The sequence below is a fragment of the Schistocerca serialis genome, chromosome 4 (assembly GCF_023864345.2).
Source record: "Schistocerca serialis cubense isolate TAMUIC-IGC-003099 chromosome 4, iqSchSeri2.2, whole genome shotgun sequence".
NCBI lineage: Eukaryota > Metazoa > Arthropoda > Insecta > Orthoptera > Acrididae > Schistocerca > Schistocerca serialis.
In genome coordinates this window covers 241,157,752-241,179,934 of record NC_064641.1, presented here as the reverse complement: position 1 = coordinate 241,179,934, position 22,183 = coordinate 241,157,752, and the positions used below count along the sequence as shown (strand labels likewise).

The 22,183-nt window shown below is 42.8% G+C and overlaps 1 protein-coding gene across 1 annotated transcript in view; it reads left to right on the top strand.

Annotated features, from left to right (window-relative positions):
• The first annotated feature begins 568 nt into the window (after positions 1-568).
• The window catches only part of LOC126473613 (major royal jelly protein 1-like), a 54,553-nt gene continuing 32,938 nt past the window's right edge, over positions 569-22,183 (top strand). The window contains exons 1-3 of the mRNA XM_050100783.1: positions 569-723; positions 11,695-12,044; positions 20,385-20,584. Of these exons, the coding sequence (XP_049956740.1) occupies positions 11,711-12,044; positions 20,385-20,584 (534 nt within the window). The 5' untranslated portion in view covers positions 569-723; positions 11,695-11,710. The remainder of the gene's footprint in view (positions 724-11,694; positions 12,045-20,384; positions 20,585-22,183) is intronic.

Sequence of the window (22,183 nt, the reverse complement as noted above, 5' to 3'; positions counted from 1 at the left end):
AAAACCATTATTCAATTTTCTAATTTCACATCATATTTGAAAAACAGCTGCTTGGGAAACGTGGGGATAAGTACACCATACGATTTACCGGAGCTTAACTCTGAAAAAATGGCTTGGACGACATATAATGGTGCTGTAAAATAGCTGGACTGCGAGCGATTAATTCGACTGGCAACCGTAAGAAATGTTCAACTAAATTAATAAGTTACGTGGTTAGTTTTATTTGAGTGTTATTTTTAAGTGAAAAAAGTCTTGATTAACACCTTTTCCGAAGTGAAAATCTTCCTCTTTTACCGTACGATATGTATCGTAATGTCGCCACTTTCCCTCTAACATATCGTTACTGTAAAGAACTGAGGAAAACTACTGCATTATATCGTTTTGTTTGTGCTGAACGGTGGTAAGTCCCCGCCGCAAATTTATGAACAGACAAGGTGACCTTAGATACCGGCTTAGTTACTTTGGAATGTTACACAAATAAGCTTCTGATAAGATTACGTTGGCAATGTCACCCTGCTACTGCTACCTCTAAGGCGGCCTGCAGTTAGTAAAGTACGTATATATTTTCAGTTGGAAACGCACTCGCCAATACTCTGTAAAGCCTTGTACGGTATGTCACAGCAGTGAGTAAAATACCAAGGGCTGTGATAAGGGAATCAGTCACCGTTCACGAAGCTGCAGCTGATATAGAAAACTTTTGTGTTGTTGGATGATACCAAATCGGTAAGAAATACGCTGCTTTTTTTTCTGAAATTGCAATATGTAATTAAAAACCATACATGTTTGTTGTTTATACCCCATTCATATTTGTATACCCAGGATGTGCAAAAGAAGCCGACAGGTCAAAAGGAAATTTGAAATTAGTGCCAGTATACACTCTTGCTTTTGTTTTTACACTTCTATTCTATGCTACGGGAGTTTATTTGTTAAATATTTTGAGAACCTAGTATTTAAGTTATACTGAAAGAAGTTAAACCAGTACGAGTATGTGAAGTCTCCATTTCCGTGGATAGCTAGTTACCTGATGAAATTCAGATTGATTGGTTCAAAAGGCTCTGAGCACTATGGGACTTAACAGCTGTGGTCATCAGTCCCCTAGAACTTAGAACTACTTAAATCTAACTAACCTAAGGTCATCACACACGTCCATGGCCGAGGCAGGATTCGAACCTGCGACCGTAGCAGTCGCGCGGTTCCGGACTGCGCGCCTAGAACCGCGAGACCACCGCGGCCGGCTCAGATTGATTGTTAGTTATTGTTATCAAGCAGAATGTTCGATGGAGGATGAGGATTTGAACTCCTTGGAGTATTAAATTTTATAGCATCTTGTTTCCTGTGACTTTGGGTGAGAGCTGATTAAATGAGTGACAGTAAATCGACAGTTTCGGTAGACTTTTATGTATACGCCTTGTGGATAGTGAACTCTACAGTGAACCCTACATCATCCAAGTACGTGAGCTGCTGTACAGATTTGAGAAGGTCGAGGACATATACCAGCAGGACTAAGTTTACTTCTTGGGGGGGAGGGGGGGGGGAGGATTGTTATAGAGTAGTGTGGCCGTCCCGAGCAGTACTGAATTCCTGCAACCACGTTTGTGGTGGTGTTAGTTACCATCAAAGTGAGATTTGCGCGAAGTGAATGCCGTTTGTCTTGCAAATCTGATGGGAGCACCGATAGGCTCTGACGAAAGAGAGAGAAAGTGCAACAAGCTTAGTGAGAGAATTCGGCAGCCAGAATGAATCTCCTACTCGGCACCAGGGTGTGCTCTATCGCGAAGATTTCTCACAAATTTAGAGTTGCATAGTGCAGCATAACTCGAACATGGACCTTTCTTCGTGATGGAAATGCTCTTACCGGTTAAGCTGTCCAAGAACTACTGACAACACTTATGTTATTCTTCAGTTGTGTTCGTGGTCAGAATATGATTCACCGCTCACTCTAAGTCTTACATGCGACACAAGGTTTGCGTGACGGTACTGAGAATGCTACGCACCAGCAAAGAAACGTGTGATATTTTTAACACAGTATGTTTCTGAACTGCGCTATTCTATTATCAAGTGCTTAAAGCTTCCATGTCACTAGGAACCGTCAGACATAAAACAATGCATGTTGTTGCAAGGTTTTTACCTTTGTCGGTGTCTAATGGCATAGAAGCTTTAAGCACGTGATAAAGGCGTAACTTAGTTCCGTAACACGCTGTGTAAAAGTGTCACACGTCTGGCAAACGGTGCGGAGAGTATCGATTCATGGGACAGCCGTTTGATGGCTTCATAACAGATAAGGTTGGCGGAAGGGTGGTTGGATGATTAAGATGCATGTTTAAGTGCTGAAACAAATTCTTTTTAAGATATCATTCCACAGGATGCATCCCGCTACAACAGTATCGATCGCTAGGCTAAAATAGTTATTTATTTCGCTGAGTATATATGTATCAAAGGTGTCATCTGTAGGGTGATAAAAAATTGTCAATGGTTGTAGGACAGCAAACTGGTCATTTTTAGGATTCTGTGCGCCAATGTGTAAGCACGAAACCCTTGTAGGATCACTTTGTTGACCGTACAGTCTGCCTGTCTGTCCAACTGCTAAAAACCCTTATTTACAGGAAGCGGAGGACGTATCAAGTAGAAATTTATATCACATGCTAAGGCCTAGAGTAATGAATGTAAGCTTCCAAGTTAATGCCATTTATGTCACTTTGAAAGGTATGTGTTAAGGTCTGATCAGGGTAGCTCCAGAAAATAGTTGGTAGTTGCCAACTTGAAGGTCGAACGAGTATAATATCTTCGAGTAGGAGGATCTTTGATGGTTAAGAGACTCAGGCGCGTGCAGTAAAAAACTGGGGATTCGCAGGTAGGTGCCCGGAGGAAGCAGACATGTGCAGACAGCTTTAAGGGAGGAGTCGCAGCTAGGTGCCCGGAGGAAGCAGTGGCCCTGATGTTTACTTGGTTCTTTCATTGGTGGGTAACTTTAGTTTACTACTCATTTTCATATTCAGTACAAGCAAAGAATGTGCATTATCATTCAGGCTGTTAGATTTAAACACAATATTGATCTCAATATATATATTGTTAGAAAAAGTCTGCTTCCTCCGGGCACCTAGCTGGGACTCCTCCCTTAAAACTGTCTGCACATGTCTGCTTCCTCCGGGCACCTACCTGCGACTCCCCGGTTTTTTTACTGTGCGCGCCAGGCTCTCTTAACCATCCTCCTATTTAAAGATATTATACTCGTTCTAGCTTGAAGTTGGCAACTACCAACTACTTTCTGGAGGCACCCTGATCAGATCTTAGCACATACCTTTCAACTTACTTTGATACTCGTAAACTCATTCGTGAAAACCAGTGGGGTACTTCCCGTTGACGTAGAATCATGACATTCATACTGCAATTAAAGGGAGAAGTCGAAAAATTCTGAATTTTTATGATGCTACAAGAATATTTTTTGTCGTTTTTTATACGACTGTGTCTGCTAGTATTTTGCAGCTGTGACTTATTAAACTGATAATTCGGTAATTTTCACATCTGTCAACACCTGCTTTCCTTGGGATTGGTATTATTACATTCTTCTTGAATCCAGAGGATATTACACCTGTGTCATACATCTTTCTCACCAGTTGTTAGTGTTTTGTCAGGGCTGTCAGTAGTTCTTATGGAATGTCTACTCCCGGGGCCCTGTTTCGACGTAGGTCTTTCAGTGCACTGTCAAACTCTTCACGCAGTATCATATCTAACATTTCATCTTCATCTACATCCTCTTCCACTTCCATAATATTGTCCTCAAGTACATCACCCTTTTATAGACCCTCTATATACTCCTTCCACCTTTCTACTTTCCATTCTTTGCTTAGAACTGGATTTCCATCTGAGCTCTTGATATTGATACAAGAGGTTCTTCTTTTCGCCAACGGTCTCTTTAAGTTTCCTGTAGGCAGTATCTATCTTACCCCTAGTGATACATGCCTCTACATCCTTACATTTGTATTCCTTTTTGCCTGCTTCATTTACTGCATTTTTGTATTTTCTCCTTTCATCAATTAAATTCAATATATCTTCCGTTACCCAAGGATTTCTACCAGCCCTCGTCTTTTTACCTACTTGATCCTCTGCTGCCTTCACTATTTCGTCTCTCAAAGCTACCCATTCTTCTTCTGCTGTATTTCTTTCCCCCATTCTTGTCAATCGTTCCCTAATGCTCTGCTTGAAACTCTCGGCAACCTCTGTTTCTGTCAGTTTACCCAGGTCCCATCTCCTTAAATTCCCACTTTTTTGCAGTTTCTTCAGTTTTAATCTACAGTTGATAACAAATAGATCAGAGTCCACATCTGCCCCTAGAAATGTCTTACAATTTAAAGCCTGATTCCTAAATCTTTGTGTTACCATTAAATAATCTATCTGAAATCTTCCAGTATTTCCAGGCCTCTTCCATGTATACAACCTTCTTTCATTGTTCTCGAACCAAGTGTTAGCTATGATTAAGTTGTGCTCTGTGCAAAATTCTACCAGGCAGCTTCCTCTTTCATTCATTACCCCCATTCCATATTCACCTACTACGTTACCTTCTCTTCCTTTTCCTACTATCGAATTCCAGTTACCCATGACTATTAAATTTTCGTCTCCCTTCACTATATGCATAATTTCTTCTATCTCATCATACATTTCATCCATCTCTTCGTCATCTTCGGAGCTAGTTGGCATATAATCTTTTGCTACTGTGTACTGTGGTTTCGTATCTATCGTATCTATCTTGGCCACAATAATGCGTTCACTGTGCTGTTTGTAGTCGCTTACCCGCATTCCTGTTTTTTTTTTCTTTTTATTGATATTAAACCTACTCTTGCATACCCCTATTTAATTTTGTATTTATAACTCTGTATTCACCTGACCTGAAGTCTTGTTCCTCCTGCCACCGAACTTCACTAATTCATACTATATCTAATTTTAACGTATCCATTTCCCTTTTTAATTTTGTAACCTACCTGCCCGATTAAGAGGTCTGACATTCCACGCTCCGATCCGTAGAACACCAGTTTTCTCTCTCCTGATAACGACGTCCTCCTGAGTAGCCCCAGCCGGGAGATCCGAATGGGGGACTATTTTACCTCCAGAATTTTTTACCCAAGTGGACGCCATCTTGATTTAACCATACAGTAAAGCTGCATGCCCTCGGGAAATATTACCAGCACAGCAAGGCCATTTTGGTTAGTGTTACAAGACCAGATCAGTCAATCATACAGACTGTTGTCCTTACAACTACTGAAAAGGCTGTTGCCCCTCTTCAGGAACCACATGTTTGTTTGGCCTCTCAACAGATACCCCTCCGTTGTGGTTGCACCTACGGTACGGCTATCTGTATCGCTGAGGTACGCAGTCCTTTCCATCAACGGCAAGGTCTATTGTTCATTTGGTGTACTGGTATAAAAATACCGATTTATAAAAGAAAGCCTTTGGCGAAGCATCATAATTAACAAAAAGAGAGAGAGAGAGAGAGAGAGAGTCTTTCCTGAAGATTTGTGAAACAGAAAGCCACGTATGTACTGCTCACTACTCAAGACAATGAGCGCGCCAGCGAACGTTTTGGACAATGGGTCAATGTGGGACCTTTGTCTCCATGGATGAATCCACTTAAGCCGTAAGAGCGTCAGCAGAAGACCTACAGTATCTCGATAAATCTGTACCTGCTGTGGAAATTTGTTGGATACACTAACTTCCGTGTCTTTCTCGCGTCAGAATGTGACCGTACATGTGTAAATGTGGGATGAAATTAGCCAACACTGACAACGCTCAGTATAATTTGCGACAAGGCAAACTGGTCAGTTTACTGCGAAGTGCTGCATTTCATGTCATTTCTTAATTGCTACCAATGTCGAAAGATGCAGATAATTTGTCTTTGGAAATCTTTCTGGAAACAATCGTGTAGCATTTTGGTCGTTTCCTTCAGTTTTGCCGTACAGAAGCAACATGTCGCTCATTTCGTCACTTGTGTGCTTGTTCATGTCACATAGCTGTTCGCAGTGTTACAGCAATGATACATCTACTTTATTATGGTAGAACAGTGGACACCTATCAGCCACAACATTATGACGATTTATCTTAAAGCCGGTATGTCCAACTTTGGCATGGAGAAGAACGGCGATGCTTCATGTCGTGGAAGCAATAAGGCCCTGGTAGGTAGCACCACGAATGCACACACAAGTCAATTTCCTTAAATTCTGGGGAGGGGGCCGATGAGCTCTTGTGCCACGTGCAACCACATCCCAGAAGCGTTCCGTCGGGTTCAGATCTGGCGAGTTTATGGGCCACCGTATCAACTAGAACTCCCCACTCTTTTCCTCAAACCACTCCATCAGACTCCTGGCCTTGTGAGACGCCTTATTATCTTGTTGAAAAATGCCACAGCCGTTGGGAAATATAACAGTCAGGACGGGGCGTACCTGGTCTGCAACCAGTGTACAATATTCCTTGGCCGTCATGGTGCCTTGCACGAGCTCCACTCGACCTATGGATGCCCACGTGAATATTCCCCTGAGCATAATGGAGCTTGTCTCCATCCCGCAGTGCAAGTGTCATGGAGCTGTTACGCTGGAAGATGTCGGATTCGTACCCTCCCATCGATATGAGTAAGAAAGTATCGGATGTCATCAGACCATGCAACGCTCTGGCATTGCGGCAACATCCAGTGCCGATGGTAATATGCCCATTTCAGTCGTAGTTACCGATGTCGTGGAGTTAACATTGGCACATGCATTGGTCGTCGGCTGCGGAGGCCCTTCGTTAGGAGTGTTCAGTGCACTACATGTACAAATACACTTGTACCCTGCTAGTATTAGGGTCTGATGATAGTTCCGCAACAGTTCTCCGCCTGTCCACATTTACCAGTCTGCCCAGCCTACGACGTCCGACATCTGTAACGATGGGAGTTAGGCCACGTCTGAACGTGCTTTCGCCTTGGTTTCGTCACGTATTGAAGACATTCACCACAAAGCTCTTCGAACAGCCGACAAGTCGTGCTGTTTCTGAAATTCTTGTGCTTAGCCTCCGGGCTGTCACGTTCAGCTCCATGTCAAACTCAAATAGGTCGCGCGTCTTCCCCATTCTGCACACGGATAGCACGCTCGACGGTACTACATGTACCGTGCATGTGTCTGACTAGCAGTCATACGTGGGTAGGTGAGGCGGGACGGGTTTACATCGATAGTAGGTCGGTGGTTATAATCAGTGTATGAGTACAACGCAGGCCCAGGAATGCTACTCATTAGGCAGAGTCCTAGCATCCACTTTACACTTATAGCTAAGCGGTTGTCTCACTATTCAAGATAGCAAACACATTCTGAGGAAGTTCTGACACCACCGTTCCGAAATTTCGAGGCCCCATGGTGCGGAAGCTATAGTTCTCCGAATAGGTTTTCGCTCTGGACAACAGACCAGTTTCTCGGGCCGCACAACAACAGAGGCATTGTCGGTGGTTTACGATGTACTCTGCACACTTTAGTTCTCGCTGATATGTAAAAGGAAAACCGAGTAATGACTAATGTCGTTGAGACTCACGGGAACGGTTGTTATCAACAATGACTTCGTATAATTGCCACGTGTCTTCCATACTGAAGAAGGTTAATGCATAGTGACAGTCAAGCAGAAAGCAGGCGGGCGTTATCGGGGAGTAGCAATACTTCACGTAACCTTCCTGGCCGTTGTTCTTGCACTGTGTCAACAGCGATGATTACACCTCCAGAAAGCTGTTCGTAGTACACTCCACCTTCGCGGTTCCACCAGACGCATATGTATCTTTTGTGGATGCGCGCAGATTTTTGTACTGGGAGTTACTGCTTTGTTCGGGCTAAACAACTTCCTTATATTATCATAAAGACACCATCACAAGTAACGGTCCGTTTTGTTCACGAGTCAACTGATGACGAGCAAGCGGAAATGCACATAAGGCCACCGTGTGACTTTTGTGATTTTGGCTTAGAGCATGTTGAAGCGTAACGCCGTATAACGATCCTGCCTTGGAGGCGGTTAAGTGGGAGATGTGTCTCAGAACTGGATAGTGACAGGTGGTGACGCGAGACTGGGCGCGCACGTAGCTTATGTATCAGCCGATAGAGGACAATATTGGATAGGGGGACTGTGATTTTAGTTTCGATTGTGCCCACTTGAGTGCACTAAAGTAACAGAATGTTTTTCATAAACTGTTCTAGTATTTTCGTAAAGTGTTATTATCTCTTTTTGTGTATGTAAAATGTTATAAATGTGTTTTAACAGTATGAATGATGCGTGATTGTCGTTTAAGGTTATATGAAGGTAATTGTTTAACGAGTTATGTAGTAGGATTTAGTGTGGGAACATTTCGAAGAGGTACGGATATGGACAAAGGGGATTATTGTAGACTATATTTGTAAAGTAAGTTTGTGGTAATGGGAAAGTTAATTTAGGTATAAATAACAATAGTAAATAACTTTATGCATAAGCAAAACTTCAGCGTATTGGATAATTACGTCGGTAAAAAGTGCAGTCGTTAGGTTTACTATTTTGCGATTGGTTATGGATGAAAAGCGCTGACTGATTTGGGAGAATGTTGTTTTGCTATTGGCTGTTGAGTAAACTGACCAATGGTAAAGCAATATTCTTCGCGCGCCTTTCTCTGCTGATAGAGTAGAGTGGGAGCCTAGCCATGAAACAGTCCGGACGTGTGTAGTAGTAGTTCCGATGGGAACCATAAGTTGCCGGATCTAGCAGTGTTTCATACATCAAAAGTGTGGAAAAGTAACGGCATAATTATTCCTATGGGCGTGTAGAAATTTTGGAATTTTTAAGTGAATTTTGTGACGAGAAAAGACATATATTCCGCGTGGCATATTGAGCAGGTCGGTGGCTAAAATCTGTGACTGCATTTGGTACCGACAGACTTACATTTGGCGAGCATTATCAATAAAAACCAATCAATATTTTTGTAGCTATTATGTTTTCGGGAAATGCAACACCATAAACTTGCTAACGTGAGTGAAAGAGATTGTGAGTGACTGTGTTGAGACTAGCACGGGCTTGGCAGTGATATTTGTTCACCCAAGTTTCAGAAAATATTAATTGAGGACAAAACTTCCAACCTTTCATTTCGTGTGAAAATTTCTACCAAAACGTAGATTAGTGACTTTCATTGCAGCCTGTTTCACATCGAAGTACAGTAGGTTTCGCTCGGCTTCCCTACTGATGATACGCTGAGACAATGATCACAGGTAGGTGCAGGTTAGTCGTCAAGGGACAGAAAGAACCGCGCAGCCACAATGTGGTACCCACATACCCAATTTTGAAACTTCCCATTTGCATGCAAATGTCGTATGATAGGGGAATAATTACAGTCAATCGCATTTGTCAGTTCTCGAGTACACTGTCGTAGATCATCGTGGATTAATTTGTGTAAACCATCTTGATCAAACCCCGAATGCGGAAAGTCACTGAGGTGAGAACGATTTTGCTTAAAACGAGAAAACTATTTTCCTGCCATGCTCAGTCTAATAACATTATCCTCATCACGGCGCAAGTGTTTCTGTCCTCCACGGTTATCAATCCTCTGCTGAACTCAGACAGAAGAATATGTCGGAGACGTTCCCATTACTCCACTTTCCACTCCATTTTCTAGCGTCCATACTCCACTCACTATCTCCAAATGACAAAATGACAATATGCAAACTGAAACAGCAACGGTAAACTACACATAAAAATGACAATCGATAATAGACCCATAGCAATCCGAATACCAGCATTCAAAACGAAAACGCTACGAACGTATGCCGCATCGTAGTAGTTCCGTCTACAGGAGATGGCAATATCAATGTAAAAAGAAGTTTATCATCATTTACTACATACAGTTATAGGTCGTGACTGGAAAAGCACATCATCCACGAGTCCCTTATCCGCATCCACGTCCATGTTAGCGAGTTCGTTATCCACATCCACACTCGTGGATACTAAAGAACTTTAACATGATACCTAAGTCGTAGCTCTTGATGTAGGCCTCCTGCTAGCCTCCAAGAGACATGTTATTTTAATACAGCATAAATTCGATATGTTCCGTAGCTCGAAACTTCGTGTGGTAATTACTGAAATGGAATTTATATAATTTTCCACGTTGTTTCGCCGCAACATTGCGAAGTCAAATGAAGTCATATTACACGTTCTCATCACATCTTATGAACTGTTAGATGTTAGTCATCTAATTCGTTTATCAAACAATGAGCCAAAACATTATGATCACGCGCTTAACAGCATGTTGCTCACAGTACAGCAGCTATTTCCCGTGGTGTGGATTCGACTAGTTCTCGATGATTTTCCTGAATACGTTGCAACTGATGTGTAGTACAGATCACACAAATTCCATACGTTTCGAATCAATGGTTAGTGAGCGCAGACCTTCAGCCCTATTGCGTCCTAATGTAACCTGGAGAAGTTTCTGAGGCGTATACAACACTTGGAGGAGCTTCAGCTACCATCCAGTCCCATCCCCTTACAAAGAAAGAGAGACGTATTAAATTAAAATCATATTTTCAATCGGACTCCGTTATTAGTAGCAGTGAAGGAGTTACCGGCATTTGAATTCGACATTTGATGGGTTCCGTCACACTTGAAGCAGCCGTGTGTAGACACCGTCAGTTCCTGTTTTAAGATGTTTCGCTGTAGCAAGCTCATGGCTTCTTCGATCGTGGTTATTGTGCAGTTACAGTGTTTGCACGACGAGCAACCAGTGCTGCGATGTCCTGCATACTAATGCGGTAGTATTGGTCGTGCCACCCCGGCTATGTGTTGATTTTACGTGGCTCCTCATATCTGATAACTTTATTCCGTGACTTTCGTTTCCCTAAATTTCGTGACTTTCGTTTCCCAGAATTCCCAGTGAATTTACGTTGATAAAATATAGTTAAATTAATAATATTACGCCTATGAGATGAATGATGTATGACTTACCCATAATTAAATACTTTCACGAGAAACTTATGTCGATCTTTGGACAAAAACACTGTTGTTAAAATCTGTTTCAGTAGATGTTTAAAGAAATACAAAGCAAAATAGAAAAGGTGAACTCTAGAACCATACCATCTGCCTTTCATCGCCTGGAATGAACTGCTTTAAGAAAAATACACCAAGAAGGCAGGTTGTTGTTAGTGCATACACAATGAATGCGAAGAAAAAACCTGTCTCTACGTAATCTACACCTTTGAGTCCACATACAAAACCGCAATTTTTATATACTGGTGTCATACTTCGTATCCACACAGGATTATTTATTATACACATCAGAGAGACTCCTTTGGCGAAAAATTTGGACAGCTTGTTACTTCCTCCATCTCGCAAAATGACCATGACGAGAAAATTCGAGGAATTAGAGCTAATACAGAGGCTTACTGATAGTCAGTCTTCCCACGTGGCATTCGCTAATGGAACAGGTTAGGGGGGCAGGGGGAGGGTGGTGGTGGTTGGGGGGGAGGGTGTGTGGATCGTTTGGTGGTACCAGAAATACGCTCCGCCACACACCATTACGCAGTTTGGAGCATGATGTAGATCCAGATAATAAAATATTTAGTACTGAAAATTTAAAAGGAATGTAAATGATACAGTGCACCCTTTGATTATTACATTAAAGGCTTTGGGCAGCATTCGTGTTTGAAGCTAATGGTCGTGATCTGGAGCTTACATACTTTTCAGCTGAGGACGCAAGAGAATGACACGCCGCCTGTGTACCGCTGCTTTCTTGATGCTCATGCTGTTGGCAGCTTGCAATGCCCACCAAAAGAGGTCAAACATCAGGAGGCAGGGTAATCTCAAGAAACACCCGACACTGTTAACCAGCAAGACAGCGAAACATGTCAACTTGGGCAGAGCAGCTCTGGTAGGCAGCAGGAGGACAAAGAGCGGAGCATCAAGCAGTCCAGAACTAGTGACCCTCAAGGCGATCAAAGTGGCCACATTCTACTTCGCAAACGACACGGAGGAGCAACAGCTGAAGGACAGCGGCGCCTACGACAGCAAATCGGTGTTGCCGTATGACGTAACAGGTCAGTGCTGCGGGTGACACTCTACTATCTTTAATCCACGATTTTGTGTGTGTGTGTGTGTGTGTGTGTGAGAGAGAGAGAGAGAGAGAGAGAGAGAGAGAGAGAGTCATCAGTCTTTTGACTGGGTTTGATGCAGCCCGCTACGAATTCCTCTCCTGTGATAATCTCTTTTTCTCAGAGTAGCACTTACGAACTACGTCCTCAATTATTCAATGAGTGTCCGCCAGTCTGTCTTCCTCTACAGCTTTTACCCTCTACAGCCCCCTCTAGTACCATGAAAGTTATTCCGTAATGTCTTAACATATTTCCTGTCAGCTTGTCCATTCTTAATGTCCGTGTTTTCCATATATTCTTTTCCTCTCCTGCTGAGAATCTCCTCATTCTTTACCTTATCAGCCCACCAAATTTTCGACATTCTTCTGTAGCACCCCATCACAGATACTTCTGTTCCGGTTTGCTCAAAGTCCGTGGTCCACTACTGTACAATATGGTGCTCCAAACGTACATTCCAAGAAATTTCTTCGTCGAATTAAAGCCTTTTTTATAATAGTAGACTTCTCTTGGCCAGGAATTCCCTTTGAGCCAGTACTAGTCTGCTTTTGATGTCCTCCTTGCTCCGTCATCGCTTATTTTGCTGCCTAGGTAGCAAAACTCCTTAACCTCATCTACTTTGTCATCACCAGTCCTGATGTTAAGTTCCTCATTGTTTCATTTCTGCTATTTCTCACAAGTTTCGTCTTTCTTCGATTTTCTCTCAATCAATCATCCATTCTCATTATACTCTTCATTCCATTCAACACATCCTGTGTTTCTTCTTCAGTTTCACTGGGGGTGGTAATGTCATCATCGAATCCTTTCACCCTGAATTGCAATCCCACTCTAGAAACTGTCATTTTAATTACCTCATTAGTTTTTCGATGTGTAGACTGAATAGAAGAGCCGAAAGACAGCATACCTGTTTTATACCTTTTCAATCCGAGGACTTCATTCTTGGTCTTCCAGTTTTACTGTTCCCTTTTAGTTGTGGAACACATTGTATGTCGCCCGTCTTTACCTCTAGTGTACTCCTATTTTTCTCAGAATATCGCACATCTTGTACCACTTCACATTGTCGAAAACTATTTCTAGATGGACAAATCCTATAAGCGTGTCTTGGTTTTCTTTTAGTCTTGCTTCCACCATCAAGGGCAAAGTCAGAACTGCCTCATTGGTGCTCTTACTTTCCCTAAAGCCAAACTGATCATCGTCTAACATATCCACATCTTTCTTTTCCATTCTTCTGCATGTTATTCTTGACAGCAACTTGGATGCATGAGCTGTTGACCTGACAATGCGATAATTATCGCACTTGGAAGCTCTTGCGAAGTTCAAATGTGTGTGAATTCCTAAGGGACCAAACTGCTGAGGTCATCGGTTCCTAGACTTACACACTACTTTAACTTACCCTAACAACAACACATACACCCATACCCGTGGGGGGCTCAAACCTCCGGCTGGAGGGGCCGCGCCGTTCGTGTCATGGCGCCTCAAACCACGCTGTCCCTCTGCGTGGCTGCTCTTGCAGTATTCGGAATTGTGTGTATGATGTTTTTCCGAAAGTCAGTTGAAATAACGCCAGACTCATATTCTACACACCAACGAGAATAGTCGTTTTCTTGTCACTTCCCCCAATGATTTTAGAAGTTCTGGTGAAATTTTATCTATCCACTCAGCATTATTTTATCTTAAGGCTTCCAAAGCTCATTTAAATTCTGATTCTAATACTGGGTCCTTTCCCTCTTCTATACTGACTACTGTATCTTCTGCTGCCATGTCATCAGACAGGCCTTCCCATTCACAGAAGCCTTCAGTGCATACTTTTCACCTAGCAGCTCTCGTCTACGCATTTAGCCTTGAAATTACCATTGTATGCTTAATGTTACAACCGAAGATTGTTTGGCCTTTTATACACTGAAGAGCCAAAGAAACTGGTACACCTGCCTAATACCGTGTATGGCCCCCGAGAGCCATGCAGAAGTGCCGCAAAGCGACGTGGCATGAATTCGACTAATTTCTGAAATAATGATGGAGGGGAATGACACCATGAATCCTACAAGGCCGTACGTAAGTCAGTCAGAGTGGGAGGGGGTGGAGATCTCTTCTGAACAGCAAGCTGCGAGGCATCCTAAATATGCTCAATAATGTTCACGTCTGTGAACTTTGGAGGCCAACGAAGGTGTTTAAACTCAGAAGAGTGTTCCTGGAGCCACTCTGTAGCAATCCTGGACGTGTGGGGGAGTCGCATTGTCCTGCTAGAATTGCACAAGTCCGTCGGAATGCACAATGGACATGAATGGATGAAGGTGATCAATCACGAGGCAGAGTTGTATCTGGACTATCAGGGATCCATATCACTCCAACCACTTAGGCCTCACACCATTACAGAGCCTCCACCAGCTTGAATAGTCCCCTACGGATATGCAGGGTCCATTGGTTGATGAGTTACTCTCCATACCCGTACACGTCCACCTGCTCGATACAATTTCAAACGAGACTAGGCAACACGTTTCCAATCATGGACAGTCCAATAACGATTTTGAATGGCCCAGGCGAGGCGTACAGCTTTGTGTGGCGCAGTTATCAAGGGAACACGAGTGGGCCTTCGTCTTCCAAAGGCCATATCGGTGCTGTTTCGTTGAGCGCTGACACTTGTTGATGGCCCAGCATTGAAATTTGCAGCAATCTGCGGAAGTGTTGCACTTCTGTCGCATTGAGCGGTTCTCTTCAGTCGTCGTTGGTCCCTTTCTTGCAGGAGCTTTTTCCGGCTGCAGCAATGTCGGAGATGTGATGTTTTACCGGATTCCTGATATTCATGGTACACTGGTGAAATGATCGTACGGGAAAATCCCCACTTCATCGCTACCTTGGAGATGCTGTGTCCCATCACTCGTGCCTTACTACAACATCACGTTCAAACTCATTTAAATCTTGAAATACAGCCATTGTGCCCGTGGCAGCAGTAACCGATCTAACAACTGCGCCAGACACTTGTTGTCTTATATGGGCGTTGCCGTCTGCAGCGCCGTATTCTGCCTGTTTCCATATTTCTGTGTTTCAATAAGTATGCCTGTACCAGATGTTTGTCTCTTCAGTGTATATGCTGAAACAGTTTTTCCAACGATCATTTCTTTTTCGATTTCTTCACATTTTTCATGCAGCCATTTCGTCTAAGTTTCCCTGTACATCCTATTTATTTCAGTCCTAAGTGACTTGTATCTATGTATTCCTCAATATCCCTGAACATTTGGGTATTTCCATCTTTCATCGATAAACTGATGTATTTCGTCTGTTACTCAAGATACCTTCGCAGTAACCTTCATCGTACCTACGTTTTTCTTTTCAACTTCAGTGATTGCCCTTTTTACGGATGTTCATTTCTCTTCAACTGAATTGGCAAGTAAGTTATTCGTTGTTGTAGTATCTACAGCCTTTCATAATTTCAAGCGTATCTCTTCACTACTTAGTCCTACCGTATCCCATTTCTTTGCACACTGATACTTCTTGACTAGTCTCTACAGCCCACTCTTCGTCACTATTAAATGGTTATTTGAGTGTATATCTGCTAATTGGTACACCTTGCAATCCAGTATCTGATCTCAAAATCTCCACCTGAATGACGTAGTCCAACTGAAAACGTCTTTTCAAAGTATTCCTCCCACTCTTGTCAGTCTTGAACAGAGTATTCGCTATTACTATCTGAAATTTATTGAAAAACTCAATTAGTCTTTCTCCTCTCTCATTCATAATACCAAGGCCATATTCCCCCGTAACCCATTCTTGTATTCTTTCCCCTACCTATGCATTCCAGTCCCCCATGACTGTTAGATTTTCATCTTCCTTTACGTGTTGAAGTATGTATTTCGTATTCTCATATTCTTTCTCTATCTCTTCATCTTCATCTTATGACTTCGGCGTATACACACTATATGATCAAGAGTATTCGCTCAGAAGTTCGTGGCGCCCTCCATCGGTAATGCTGGAATTCAATGTGGTGTTGGACCACGCTTAGCCTTGATGACAGCTTCCACTCTCCCAGGCATACGTTTTATCAGATGCTGGAAGGTTTCTTGGGGAATGGCAGCCCATTCTTCACGGGGTGCTGCACTGAGGAGAGGTATCGATGTCGGTCGGTGAGACCTGGCAAGAAGTCGGCGTTGCAAACCATTAAAAAGGTGTTCTATAGGATTCAGGTCAGGAATCTGTGCAGGCCAGTCCACTACAGGGATGTTATAGTCGTGTAGCCACTCCTCCATAGGCCGTGCATTATGAAAAGGTGCTCGAATATGTTGAAAGATGCAATCGCCATCCCCGAGTTGCTCTTCAACAGTGGGAAGCAAGAAGCTGCTTAAACTTCAATGTAGGACTGTGCTGTGGTAGTGCCACGCAAAACAACAAGGGGTGCAGGCCCCCTCCATGAAAAGCACGATCACACCATAATACCACCGACACCGAATTTTACCGCTGTCATTACACACGCTGGCAAATGACGTTCACAAAGTATTCGCCATACCCACACCCTACCATGGGATCGCCACATTGTCTACCGTGATTCGATACTCCACAAAACGTTTTTCTACTGTCCAATTGTCCAATGTTTACTCTCCTTACACCAAGAGAGGCGACGTTTGGCATTTACCGGCGTGATGTGTGGCTCATGAGCAGCCGCTCGACCATGAAATCCAAGTTTTGTAACCTCCGGGCTACCTGTCATACTTCTTGCAGTGGATCCTGATGCAGTTTGGAGTTCCTGTGTGATGGTCTGCATAGATGTCTGCCTATTACACATTACGACCCTCTTCAACTGTTGGCGGTCTCTGTCAGTCAACAGACGAGATCGGCCTGTACGGTTTTGTGCTGTACGTGTACCTTCACGTTTCCACTTCAGTGTCATATCGGAAACAGTGGATCTAGGGGGGTTTAGGACTGTGGAAATCTCGCGTACAGACGTATGACACAAGTGACACCAAATCACCTGGCCACGTTCCAAGTCCGTGAGTTCCGAGGAGCGCCCCATTCTGCTCTCTCACGGTGTCTGACTACTGAGGTCGTTGATATGGAATACCTGGCAGTAGGTGGCAGGAAAATGCACCTACAATGGAAAACGTATATTTTTGGTGGTGTCCGGATACTTTTGATCACATAGTGTACCTGAACTGTCTTTGGCGTGTTTGTTTGCTGTCGTTTCTGATGAGAGCAACCCTATCACTGAACTTTTCATAGTAACTCACTCTCTGCCCTACCTTTCTATTCATAATAAATCCTTCTCCCATTATACCATTTTCTGCTGCTGTTGATATTACCCAATACTCATCCGAACAGGAATCCTTGTGTTCTTCCCATTTCTCTTCACTTAGTCTAGATGGAGCCTTAGCGTTTTCTTTTTTCAAATATTCTACCTCCCCGATCATTTTCAAACTTCTGACGTTCCACACCCCGACCCGCAGAACGTTATTCTTTCGTTGGTTATTCATTCTTTTTCTCATGGACCGAATGAGGGACTAATTCGGAATCTTATGCCAATGGGGAGATCATCATGATACTGAATCCACACCAGAAAATATGTAGAGAGCGTTACAAAAGGATTCATCCGATTTCAATACATTTTGAAGACGAACGAAGATAGAAACTCGGGCTGAAGTAAATTTAATAAATGGTATAAACCATTGTTATATAAGGCCAACAGGACCTCTTTTACACCGGATCAGAGAGTCACACATTCAGTTCATGTTTTACATTATATTTACTTAATACTTAATAGCACAAACAGTATTAAAATGATCTGAGTGCCGTAGAGTCAGTGTGAGTAAACAGTATTGGCTACAAACTAAAAAAGTTACTGCTGCAGCTGCTGCACTAATAATAACAATAGAAATAATAATAACAAAAGAGCCGTACTGTTGACGCCGCAGTATTATAATGAAATTCCACCTGTTCAAACGGAGAACGGAAAATTCCTCTTGTTGCTTTGCAATATAGAGTACAGTCTTGTAAAATAGGAATAATCGTTTTTAAGCACCCTGCACACTCATAAAAATGAAAGCAAGCCATTAGAATATTTCTGACGGACTGTATTACATATCGATTTTCATGATTAAATGACTAGAATTTATGTTATGAATACTAAATCAATTCCAAAGGAGTAGTAGTGTTTCCGAGTCTGTTTGAAACCACGTCCACAACTGCGAAGTTATTCCATCTGACTATCGTGGTTGGGTCTTTTATCAAGTGACGCCGACAAACAGTATTGATGTTATGCGTCGGCTCGTGAGAAGACTGTCACACAAACGGCTTAAAATCTCATGTATTCCAGCTGCTGCCAAAAATGCTTTACTAGAGAATGGAGAATGTGTTATATGACGATCAGTTTGCCTTTAGAGAAGATAAAGGCACCAGACAGGCAGTTCTGAATTCGCGCTTGGTAATGGAAGTTAGAGTGAAGGAAAACCAAGATACGCTTATAGGATCTGTCGACCTAGTAAAAGCGTTCGACAGTTTGAAATGGTACAAGACGTGCAGTATCTTGAGAAAAATAGAACACTGCAGGGAAAGACGGGTGACATTCAATGTGTTCAAGAAGCATGAGGGAACAATAAGCCTGAAAGACAAAATAGGAAATGACCAGATTAAAAAGGGTGGAAGAGAGGGATGCGGACTTTCGCTCCTTCTATTCAGTCTATACATCGAAAAAGCATGACGGAACTAAAGAGAAAGGTTCAATAAAGGGATTGCAAGTCAGGATGAAAGGTGTCGCTGATGACATTCCTACCCTCAGGGAAACTGAAGAAGAAATACAGGATGTGTTGAATGGAATAAACGGTCTATTGAGTATAGAACATGGACTGAGAGTAAATAGGAAAAAGAAAAAGGTAATGAGAGATAGCAAAAATGTGCATACAGAGAAACTTAACATCGAATTTGATGGTCATGAAGCAGACTACGTTAAGGAATTTTACTACCTTAGAAGCAAGTATAATAATAACCACCCAGTATTTTTGTATGTGTTTGGTAATAAACAAATCTATTTTTGAAGTGATCCACCTTCGCCGGCCGTTGCGGCCGAGCGGTTCTAGGCGCGTCAGTTCGGAACCGCGCTGCTGCTACGGTCGCAGGTTCGAATCCTGCCTCAGGCATGGCTGTGTGTGGTGTCCTTAGGTTAGTTAGATTTAAGTAGTTCTAAGTTCTAGGGGACTGATGACCTCAGATGTTAAGTGCCATAGTGCTCAGAGCCATTTGAACTATTATTTTGATCCACCTTCAGCAAAAAACATTGTTCCCCATCACCCAGAAACGTTACGCTGACGTTACAGCATCATCAGTGGGTTTTTATTTTCTTTCTTGTTACCAAATGCTGCGGTTTTCGTGTTCTTTATGCTTTGCATTTCAGTTGTTTTTCTTTGAAAGGGGCTGCTTTGGGCGACTGATATTTGAATGCAGAATATCACGTACCATAAAAGTAAAAAAAAAAGAAAAGGTACCAAAGTGCTATTGCAGTGTGGTATTAGCACAAGAACTGACAGTTCACTTTCACCGTAAACAAATACCGCATAGAAATAGGCGGGAAAATGCTTGTTACATTGTAAGATGAACACAGAAGATAACTACAAGTAATCTTACCCTGGTATCTGAGTGTACGCTTGAGGAGCGATTTATAATGATCCTATATAACATAAAGCCAATGTGATTTATATGTAATATTACATCCAGCATTGTCGTCAAATATGGGGCTTCTAGGAATCCTTCGTACTCGGTTCGATAGACAATAAAATCAAGCAAATGGTATTAATGAGTTTTATTACGAAAAAGTAAATGACAATACTTAACACTGACAATTATACAGATGTGTCGTAAGCGAAGGGCGACATAAAAAATAATTAATCTCTTCAGTATAACAATTCCCAAGTCTGTGTTACATAGAGTCTACAAGCGAAGTAACGAGCGTTGACACTTCTGTACAAGCCGCTAGTCTTGAAGCGGCTATTCAGCTGGGGCGTCGCCAGTAAGTCACGGCGCTTACGTCCTCTTCACGTATGGACCGCTGCTGTCGCATTGTCGTCCTGGAGAGGGTTCGGTCAGTGTAGGATTGGCTGACGTCTTCTCACAGCCATCTCTTCTCTGTCGTTCCCGACTGGCGTGCTGGTGCTTGCTCTACTCCGTAACATGTGATATAAAAACACAGGGATTTTACTGTACTATTTGTACACCCGACCTGCCCTAGGAAAGTCGATGGCAGCATGTTCTTGACGTCAGTGGCTTACCACACATGCTGGTTTTAGGAACATCACACCCGGCACCTTGTTGCAGCGGACGCAGAGAGCCGCAGCCGACTGTTCGTAACGACACCGCCGGTGAGGCGCGGCATACCGGCCTCCCTGAGCACTGTGCCGTACGACGAGGCTGCCGACGCCCCCCTGACACCGTACCCCAGTCTGGAGCTTCACCGCACCACGGAGGACTCCATCACCGACTGCCACTCGCAACTGGTGTCCGTCATCCCCACCGCGGTGAGATTCCTACAGTGCACCATTCGTGGCTATCACGTTTCTTTTTATGTGAGAGTTCGTCGCCGTAAATCGTAAGAATTTTATGGTGGTCTCTGCAGAAATGATACTAAACAGAGAACTATCCGTTGTAGGTGCCACCAATGATATCTACCAACGTTTGTTATTTTAATCAAATGAAACTGTATAGTTCCAGATGCCTTTTCAAGTTTCAAACATCTACACTACTGGCCATTAAAATTGCTACACCACGAAGATGACGTGCTACAGACGCAAAATTTAACCGACAGGAAGAACATGTTGTGATATGCAAATGATTATCTTTTCAGATCATTCACACAAGATTGGCGCCGGTGGCGACACCTACAACGTGCTGACATGAGGAAAGTTTCCAACCGATTTCTCATACACAAACAGCAATTAACCGGCGTTGCCTGGTGAAACGTTAGTTAGTTTTAGTTACACATCAAGTTCCGTAGGACCAAATTGAGGAGCAAATCTGCAATGTCATGGAACGTGTCAGTACATGAACATACAACATAAGTTTAAGTACATGCTATCAGCAATACAATTAGAATCAGCTCAATTTTTCAAGGTACTCCTCGACAGAATAGAAGGAGTCACCCACAAGGAAACTCTTGAGTTTCGATTCGAAAGCGCGTGGATTACTGCTAAGATTTTTTAATTCGAGTGGCAGCTTATTGAAAATGGATGCAGCAGTATACTGCACACCTTTTTGCACAAGAGTTAAGGAAGTCCAATCCAAATAGAGGTTTGATTTCTGCTGAGTTTTAACCGAGTGAAAGCTGCTTATTCTTGGGAATAAACTAATATTGGTAACAAGAAACGACAACAAGGAATATACATATTGAGAGGCCTATGTAAAAATACCCATACTCGTGAACAGAGGTCGACAAGAGGTTCGTGAACTCACACCACTTATTGCCCGAACCGCCCGTTTCTGGGCCAAAAATATCGTTCTAGAATGGGAAGAGTAACGCCAAAACATAATACCATACGACATAAGTGAATGAAAATAAGCAAAGTCGACTAATTTACGTGTCGCAGTATCACTCACTTTTGATACCGTTCGAATAGTAACAATGGCGGTATTAAGCCTTTGAACAAGATCCTGAACGTGAGCTTCCCACGACAGCTTACTATCTATCTCAACACCTAGAAATTTGAACTGTTCAGTTTCACTAATCATATGTTCGTTCTGTGAGATTAAAACGTCTGGTTTTGTTTAATTGTGTGTTAGAAACTGTAAAGACTGAGTCTTACTGTGATTTAACGTTAGTTTATTTTCTACAAGCCATGAACTGAGGTCACGTACTGCACTATTTGAAACCGAGTATTGATGCCTCGTGTAAGGATTGTAGCCTAAAGCGATTGCGGTTATCGTATCGTGACATTGCTGCTCGCGTTGATCCAGATCCAATGACTGTTAGCAGAATATGGAATCGGTGGGTTCAGGAGGGTAATATGGAACGCCGTGCTGGATCCCAAACGCTTCGTATCACTAGCAGTCGAAATGACAGGCATCTTTCCCGCATCGTTGTAACGGATCATGCAGCCACGTCTCGGTTCCTGAGTCAACAG